Raw genomic sequence first — 9,840 nt, forward strand, 5'->3', positions numbered from 1 at the left:
AACATATTTTAAAGTCTAAAGTCTTTTATTTTTAAAAAAAGATAAAAACAAAAAAATGGATCCACCGACGTAATCCTAGGGTCTATTATGACATCCAGCGACAACTCAACAAAATAAAAAAACATAATAAATAGAAATAATAATTTAAAAAGCCAGATGCCCGCTGACCCCTCTGCAGAATGGCATTCTGACAGATGCCGGCAAAATATAAACAATTAGGCGGAGCTACCAGTGACAGCTAGCTAGCTCCGCCCAGCTGTTTACATTTGTCCAGCACCTGACAGGACTTAGCTGTGTGAGCCATGATTGGGCAAAGTCATCATTACTGTGCCCAATCATGGCTCTCAGAGTGCACTGTGCTGTGACTGGGTGAAGTATTGGACCTGACTTGTGGTCAGGTGCATTGCTTTACCCAATCAAGGCTTCACAAGGCACTATGCCCTGATAGTTTGTGTGTTTGCCGAATACACAAACTGCTGATGTTCGAGTTGAATTGTTGCTCGACTAGAACATCGAGCCCATCACTAAATACAAACAGAAAAAAAATCAGCACCACAATGCATCCATTAATTTGATAATATCAAATGCTGTATATTGGTGCATATTATCACTGATAATATGAAGGATGAAGCCTGCCACTGCTGATCTCTCCTTCTTCTGTACTTCCTAAGTCCCTGTCCTAGAGTATGCAGATTTGGAGCTCTGACTTTTCTGAACTGCATGCTTGTTCTTGACCAGTGTCCCAAAAAGCATTCCAGGGGTGTGAGATACACTCATGCTTATACTCCTCCACCCACTGCCCATTTGATCTATCCTGCCCAGCCTGGGCTTTGATGGTTTCGGGACAACACCCCTGGCTCTGGCAGCAACGCCCCTCCAAAGCTATTGGCTGGCCATGTTACTCCTCTCAGCAGGCATCCTCATTGCTAGGCAGCGGGTTGGCTCCATCTGCACAGCCTTCTCCCCACTGATTAGCTGTGGTGCTCTGTTTGAGAATCACAAGCCCAGGGCTCTGGGCTTGTAATAGTGTTTTGCCACCTGGCTCCTGTACCCTCATCTTGCCCTGCTTGCCTTCGAATTCTCCTGTTAACGACCCCTTGTCTGGGTAATTGACTACTTTTCTGATTGCTGCCTACCTTGACTTCAGATTGTCACTGGATTACGCTTATCATCTGCTGTTTGCTCTGACCACTACCAGCTTCTCTATCAGTCCACATGTACTCCATTACCCTAACTCAGTCTGTTGTGCCACCAGAAACTATAGTACTGCATATGAGGCCCAGGGAGCAACCAAGTAAAGGGAAGGGGGGCTGCTATAAGTGAAGCTAGACATGCCAGCTATAGTGTTAAAGACTAAGTGTTAAAGAAACGAGCAAGAGCCAGGAAAATATTATTTTCAGAAGAACTAAAACAATGGCAACCTCTTTATTGCACTCAATATCGCACTAAAATACCTGTCTGTTTTCAGATAACCAGTTTAGGAGCTGAATTTTTAAAACTGAAGTTTTAACTGAACCAGGTTTTACTCTCCTGTCCTTCATTGTATGTGCATCTGTTGTAGTCCGCGGTCATTAGACCATGTCTGTCACCCAATCTCTACAGCCATTAATGACTGTAAGGATGCTTATTATAATGGATAAAATATCGCCTGTAATAGCTTAGACATTAGGAGCCATCTTAGGAGCTGTAAACCTTACAATTGCATTTTACCTGAGCTTGCTGATTTCTCATATATTAATGATTTGCAGGTTTAATTGGCAGGTGTATGTTGTATTTATACTTTTGTCTACAGTCCACAGTGCTAAACTAATGTTTAGTAAAGTGTTTCACAGGGTGTGGCATTTTTTTCTGTCTGATGTTCATACTCACACACAAAATAGCCATCAGTCTTAAAATACCTTTGATGAAGCTGAAGATTTGCCTGGCATAGGCCTAGACGCCTGTAAACTTCCCATAAAAACTCACCGAGACACCCATAAGAGTTCTTATAAAAGAAGTACAAATAGTGTTGCTCCTTTTCTAAAGTAAACTAACAAAGACAACATCTCCCTTTGTTTATTAAGCCACAACAAGCTCTTCATTATGAATTACAATTTTAGAAAAGCTTGGTCTACTTCTGGATCTCTCAAGAGGACTTCTTCTTTTGATGGTGAACCAAAAACGCTTTATAGGCATTTGTCTTTAGTAAATAATAAGAGCTCTCCAGAGTCCATCAGCTTTTATGGTGGATCAAGGCTTCGAAGAACAACACTTGACAAGATGTGCGGATCAGGAAGTACAGAAAATCGTTCTGGTTTCAGCACCTATAGTTTAGAAAGTTATGGCAGTGGGAAGAATGATGGACTGTTTAGTATGAATACAAAGGAGACTATGATGGTTTTAAATGACCGACTGGCGACCTACCTGGAGAAGGTGGCATCACTGGAGATGGAAAACCAACGACTGGAAAGGAAGATCAAAGTGTGGTATGAAAAAAATGTGCCTCAACAACTACCTGACAACAGCAAATACTTGAAGGTCATTGAGGAGCTTCAGAAAGAGGTAGGAGTTATATAATTACTATTTCACAGTGGTCACATATCCTTGTAGAAGCTAGTTTTCTTTCTCTACAGGATGCACAAAATGCAAATACTAAAAGAAATGTAGGAAGAAAGCAATTATCAGACATTATGAGATTAAATGAAAGGAAAACGTGACCATTCCAAAACTTTTGCTGTGATTATGGTGTCCAGGCACTCAGGTGCAGGTATCAGATGGAGCTCATCCATGCTCCTCATGCAACACCCACATCTTATTAAAACAGCTGCATGTTGATGATCTCAGCATTCAGTAAAACTTAATTGTCCCAGACAACATATACATGGAAGCTCTGTCCAGTATCTACCCCCTCTGATGCCCTCAATGGACATGTTCTCTGGAATAATAAACTCTTATTGAATGTTAAGAGCATCAGTGTGTGGCAATTTTTTTTTATGTGATCATGATTTTCAATGGAAAATATTTAATTTCCATACAAAAACAGGTCTAGTGGAAACAAAATCCAGAATTACTTCTACTTACTACTGAAAAACAATTTTACTAACCAGTGAACTGCCAAGTAAATTAGTGAGCACAATGAGCGCATAATTAGTATTTTATAAATTGTGCTAATGAGAGAATTTTATCAAATGGTTTAACTACCAGGCTTGTGACATGCTGTACACGACAGTCTGATTGTACAATCTTCTATAGCTTTACCGGCAACTACAAGGTTTAGGCCTATTTCTGATTGAATATACATGGAATGGCTTGTTTAGGTAGGACCGTCCAATATGAAGTTGCTAAATGCAAAGAAGATTGTGCAGAGATAATTCAATCAGATAGTAGCATATGGCCAGCTTAAGGTCTATGTAGGTTGACAAACTAGGCACTGACCCAGGTAAATAACATACCTGAAACCTGAAATTTCCTAGATTTCCAGTGAATCCCTCTACAGTGCAAGTGTATATAGTCCTGACAATGAAATAATAGTACACGTACCATCTTTAAACTTGGTAAATTTCATAATGCCACAGCAGTTTGTCTCCTTCCATCCAGAGCTTAAAATGCTTGTACTCTGGCATGTCCCTTCTCATCTTCCTTTTCCTCCCTGTTGCCAAGTCAGTATGCTGGCCATGTACACTGGCCAATAGGTTAGAGCATGATCAAGCAAGCTTAGGATGCTCTGGAAATAAATGCTTTCAGGGGGGACATACCATTTGGGCAGACTGTTCAACTGCATTAAGGCCCTCTGGGACTTAAGAGCCTATTTATATAAGATGTTGGTCACATGAGTGTTGTAACCCTTCCCACTGTCACGTAGAACTAGATACTGCTATCAAGCTGTCAAATGATACACACTAAATAAGCGTTTTTATTAGCCAGTATTTGCATAGAGAACCCAAAAATTGGTCTTTCACAGAGGCCCTGTATACTTTATATATACATCCAAAATTACCTGTTTTGCAAGTGGGATATTGAAGCAGGGGTCCAGGGTCCTTGCTGTGTGTTGCTCCTGAGGGTGGATCAAAGTTGCTAATCGCATTGATGGCATTAAATCTCATTCCTGTGCAGTAAACTCTAAAGGTGGCCATACACTCTACAACCATCGCAAGACTTTAGTCTTGCGATGGTTGTACAGGGATTAAAAAAACGTACGATCTGCCTATCTTGGACAGGCAGATCGCACTCTCGATCATCGCAAGCCCGCCCCCCTGAGGGGCGGGCTTCAGATGACCGCAATGCTGAACGGGCAGTGTGCGCGTGCGCACACCGGCCCGTTCGGCATTTGTCTTCCGAGCACCGTTCTTACCAGCCGAGAATCGCACGATTCCCGGCTGGTTTTCGAACATGCTGGTTCGACAGAAGACGTGCGACGGAACAGTAGAAACGGTCGCACGTCTCCGTTCACACTGCTCGATTATCGTACGAAAAAACGATCGCATACAATTATCGTACGATAATCGTGCAGTGTATGGGCACCTTTATGATCTCAGAATCGTCAGATAGCATCTAACATTCACATCACCAGCTCCAATAGTAAACATGGTGTGCATACAGCAACAGTTGAGAATTGAATGAGTAACTCCACTTTTGTCTGTGAAGGTTCTCATTCATCCAGGTCATGGTATATCTGTAAAAAATAAGTCAAGGCATATCTGTGAAATATCCAGTTGCCTTGACTTATTTTTTACAGATAACTCCACTTTTGGAGTTATCAGAGGGGATTGATAAAAAAATAATCAATCCCCTCTGAGTGATCAATGGACACTGGGAGGATTTTACCAACTTTGTTGCAGATACCTACTGCACCTGTTCTGTTTTGAAGAAAACATGGTTTCTAGACTAGTCCTGAATGGAAGGATCAAGTTCATTAGAATCAGCTGGTGGACTTTCTGTGTTCAAAAGAGGAAAGTTGCAGCGTCTGCATCCCTTTAGCGGTAATTAACCCTTAGGGAGTAGAGCACCATTGTCCCCAAAAATGAAACTCCTATAGCAAAGGATGCCTAAAATTGTACTTGTATCTTAGTGCAGACGTCTGTCAAAATCAGTCAGCCAATCAGAGAAGTAGGAAATGACATTTCTGGGGGCGTTATGTAAACCAACAATTTACATGTATTCTTTATTTACAATGTTTTAATTTTAAAAAAACATTTTTAAGGGGGCTTTCCCTTTAAGTCATCATCCTTTTTGTTCTCAAACATTGAATACCTTCAGTAGACACAGGGACAATGCCAGTAAGTAGGAGGAGCATCTAAAGCTGAAGGGAAAGCTTTTCTGTTGAATTTTAAGTAAAAAGTTGACATTTTCATAAACAACTTATAGGAATATATATGCAGGGAATGATTGTTGGGAAACCACCCCAGTTTTTTTTATTAGGAAATTTAAATGGTTACTGTCAAAAACATATTCATATACCTAATAAATAAACAAATATACCACGCCACATGTGCATTTGTGTTTGTACTAGTGTTAGTGGTAATGCTTGTCTTGATGATAGATGTTTTCTTCTTTCTTAATCTTTAATTTTGCAAACATTTTCAGATATTGGATGCCAGAATAAAAAACAATCGAGTTTTTCTGCACATAGACAACGCCCGTCTTGCAGGAGACGACCTTCAAACCAAGTAAGGAAATATTAAGTTACAATTCCTCCACAAAACGAAATCTGGGAAATCTGAAACATGTAGAATCAGAAGTGCAGTTTGGCAATCAGGAAAATTCAAAACTGACTGAAAGGAGAACTTCTGGAATGTTTTTTTAACCCCTGCTGGGGTGCTACCCCCCCCCCCACCTGGAAGGGTTAAGTGCTTGTTTGTGCCTATGTCCTAAAATAACAAAGATATACTCACCCAAAGCTCCAAGCCAGCCAGCTGTCACCTCCTCCGCAGAACATTAGAATCTTCCTCACGTCTATGCACAATGTATAGTCGTCATGATTTACTGGACCATAGACCGCTGCAGAGGAGGGGTAGAGACATTCCAGGGATCAGTTTAAGAAGGAGCCGGCTTGGAGCTTTGGATGAGTATCTGTATGAGGCGCGCTGTCACCTGGAGCGGTCACTGGGTGACACCCCACTAGGACATTATCACACGCTTACCTGACAGCAGCCATCTTGGTGAAGAAGAGAAGAGGGGATGTTCACCCGGCGGGATAAAGTATGCCTCTGAGTCCCCTCCTTTCTCATGCAACTGTTGGGTTCTTAGTCCATGACCGCATGCCCAACTTGTTAGAGAGATTGACACCAAAATGACTGTCAGTCATTTTGATGTCACCCCCTCCAATGGTGTCACATGGTGTGGGCTGCACCCTGTTGTAACACCACTGAGTTAACCATTGCAGTGTGGGGGGTAGCCCCACTGCAAGGGATACAGAAAAAAATCCTGGAGTTCTGCTTTAAGCGGTGTGCCCTAGTGATAAAAACAAAGTATCACATGGGCTTTATCCACCAAAACCTTCTAGCCAGGAACATATTTTTGCTCTATCAGATACAGATGCAGGAATGATGCCACTGTGGGATTGCTGTGATGTCAGCATGTCATTTACATTAGTCCCCTGTGATTAACATGTTTAAAGTTATGCCTTTTGTGCAGATGTGAGACATTTTCGAGCACTGGAAAGAGGTGGGCAGGGTTGTGGGCAGGACATTAGGGTGGAGAGGTTGAGCTGTGAAGGACTAATGAAAAAAACAGTGTACTGGTTCCTGAGCATTATGCTTCTGCATATGGGAGATGGGGTTGCCTTGTGGTGCCTGCAGAGTCTGTACAGGCTCCGCCAGGCTAAACATTCCTAACAGGTGACAGGCATTTACACAGCCGCCTGTACATCCCCGCACAGCCACCACTACATACAGCTGTCACTGTCACAGAGTTTACTGCGGTTCCGTGCAAAAAAACAGTAAACTACAAGTACCGTGCCGTTTTTTTTTTTTTTATAAGGAACTTCAGTATAGTCTGTGACAGTGACAGCTGTTGGTCACTAGTACCGTGATTGGGAGAGGCAGGGAGAGGCAGGGAGCGGCACTATCTTGGGGGAGGGGGGGCAATTGTCCCATTCCCCCCCCCTGGATCCGCCACTGCTTCAAACTGTACTCTTGCATTGTCATCCTGCCAAATGCACCACTGATTGAGATTATGATCAGTCATGCTGACCCACATTGCGCTGGTTTATTCCACCTTTGTCACCATTAAGAAATCAGCCCTTGTTGGGTTAGAAAATGACTGACTGGTTGCCATGGTCTAGACAATCTAGGGCATCCCATGGGTATGTTACCAGGCCTGTCTGTCCTAAACCAAAAGTAAGAGACTGAGGGAGGATGAGATATTTGTTGAACCCTTAAAACCTAAAAGTATTCACTGACACCCTGGCCATGGCCCTATCCTTGCTGAACCATGCCGTGATCATGTATATCCTATGCATAGTATGGTTTTGCAAAGGAAAGTTTCATCAACTCTTTTAATGGTGGAGAACAAGCTTGTTATTCAAATAATTTCCAGCACTAATATTGGAATCAATACTGTACAATGTTATCTAAATATGTATTTTCTGCCGAATTAATTTATAACATAATAAAAAGGTATCAGCTGTTTTATAATCTCTTATAGTCTCTATGGAACAAAACAACTTTGTCCAGAAAGCTTATCAGTTTCTGTTTATGTTGTTCTTCATACCTGTTATGGAAACACGCTGCCACTACTGGGTGATATAAACTGTAATTAAGGAGTTAGGTAGTGGGAATTCTGAAGACTGGAAGTCTGGAATTAATTTACTGCATTAAATACATGTAAAAGCAACAGGAAGCACATGAAACAAAACTTCCCTTGGATATTATTTAGTACCCATGCTATTACTACTACTACTACTACTACTACTACTACTACTACTACCGTACTACTAATTTTTTTTTTTATTTTTTTTTTACATATATTCGCTTATTCGCTTGACTCTGTTTGAAAATGGACAGAAGAAACTGCTGTATTTCAACTGTGTATGAAGCTGTTTGGCTGGAGCTCATCTTTCAATGGAAATTCCACCTTTTAGAAGAATAAAAAAATAAATGCAAATTTTTTCTTTTATGAAGAAGTGTGCATTTGTTATTCTGTTGCAACGGTGATCAGTGGATTATGGGTGCAATGCTCTGGCTACTGCAGTCTTCCTCCTGTCAATGTCCATACTTCGATACAGACATACAGGAACATGGATGGGAGAAATATAGTCTCTCCATTCACAGATCCTCAATCAAGTGAGGGAGTATATGTATGGATAAACAGACCAAATACAAGAAGACACTAGCACCAGAACAAATATCCTCTATATGAGAACTAAGATGGAGCCAGAACCTTGTGTTGACTATCTTCTTAGAGCTCCTTTATGAATATCAAATACTATTCAACTAAATTAAGCAAGTGTAGAGCACAAACCCAGGGATACTGCAAAGCTTCCCCAAAACTCACAACTTGACCCTTACACTAGATCAAAGATCTAGGCTTCTACACATCCTACCCAAAAGTCTGTGTAGATAATATCACTGCCACACACAAGCGTTATGAAAAATAAATAGAGTAATGCAAGAAGGAACTATCTCCGTGATATCTCTGTGAAAACAAAGCCCAGAGAAGCATTGCCATTCTATGTGGATTACTTGAGATAATAGAAAATATATCAAGGGTTCCATAATGGCCTTCTTCCAGGAGCTGGCACATGATATCCCATTGGACAAAATGGAAATGTATAGGGTTACATAAGTCCTAGGATGCAGGGAGACAGAGCGTCATCCAAGAGCAGTAACGCCTAAATTCTAATTATTATATATAAAGGATTGACTTGTGAAAGCAGCCTGTGAAAAATAAAACTGGTGTTTTAATGCTGTGAGTATCAAATTTTCGTTGACATTGCTTATTGGTCACACACAAAGATGAGCTACAGACAGATAAGAGCAAACATCAATTATTTCAGTTGGATGCTTCCTTAACAAAAGAAAATACTGTATATTTTATGTACAACTAGCATAAGCAATATAATCTGTCTTGATGCCCCAGTCACCCCCTGCACAGCAGCAGTTAAACTGGGAGAGGGACACATAGTACTAGTCCATCACTAGACTAGATAGTCCATCATGCTTGGACACTGTAAAGAACTTTGTGGCAAAGTTTGACACTGAGTGTTGTTGAAGTTCTTGAAAACAAATATAAGCCTTTGTGGCTTCCTGTGTATCCACATTGTACCCCCAACTGTCTATCAGAACTGGAACTGGCACTTATCCATCACTGCTCCCATTTATATACAGCCCCAGGTCTAGTACTCAGACTTTATGGATAATAATGTTGTTTTGATAGTAATTTTAGACTGGAGATGGAAGTAATTTCTGTCCTCATAGGCTTTACCAGCTGGTGTCAGGTCCCAGATCCGTTGACTGTTCACTGTCCTTTTGTAGAACCACACTTCATAAGTCCTTGAATTCTTCCTGCTTTGAGAAGGCAGCTCTTTATTCATATTTACTGCATATGCCACTGTATTGAAGGTTGGTATTGCAGAGCATGCAACCGTGCTAAACTTAATCTCATCTCCCATTATCTCAAAGCTTTTCACTGTTGTCCATCGCCAGCAGAATAGAAGGAACAAAATGTGTTGAATTGTACACAAAGATGCATTGAGTTCACTGGGATTTTTATCCCCTTTGTAGTTTGTCATAATACTGTGACCATTTGCATAACTGTAGTGTTGTCATTCAACGCATATGCCTCGGCTCGGCTGAGCCGTGCTGAAAGCCGAAGCTGGCCGAGCCAGCCTGCTTCTGACAGCTGGGCGGAGCCAGCCGTGAT

The 9,840-nt window shown here is 41.3% G+C and overlaps 1 protein-coding gene across 1 annotated transcript in view; it reads left to right on the forward strand.

Annotated features, from left to right (window-relative positions):
• Positions 1 to 2,259: 2,259 nt before the first annotated feature.
• Positions 2,260 to 9,840, forward strand: part of LOC108787088 (keratin, type I cuticular Ha6-like) — a 13,004-nt gene continuing 5,423 nt past the window's right edge. Inside the window, exons 1-2 of the mRNA XM_018556542.1 lie at positions 2,260 to 2,541; positions 5,563 to 5,645. Coding sequence (XP_018412044.1) covers positions 2,260 to 2,541; positions 5,563 to 5,645 — 365 coding nt within the window. The remainder of the gene's footprint in view (positions 2,542 to 5,562; positions 5,646 to 9,840) is intronic.

Source organism: Nanorana parkeri, unplaced genomic scaffold (assembly GCF_000935625.1).
Source record: "Nanorana parkeri isolate BGI_ZX_2015 unplaced genomic scaffold, ASM93562v1 scaffold242, whole genome shotgun sequence".
Lineage (NCBI taxonomy): Eukaryota > Metazoa > Chordata > Amphibia > Anura > Dicroglossidae > Nanorana > Nanorana parkeri.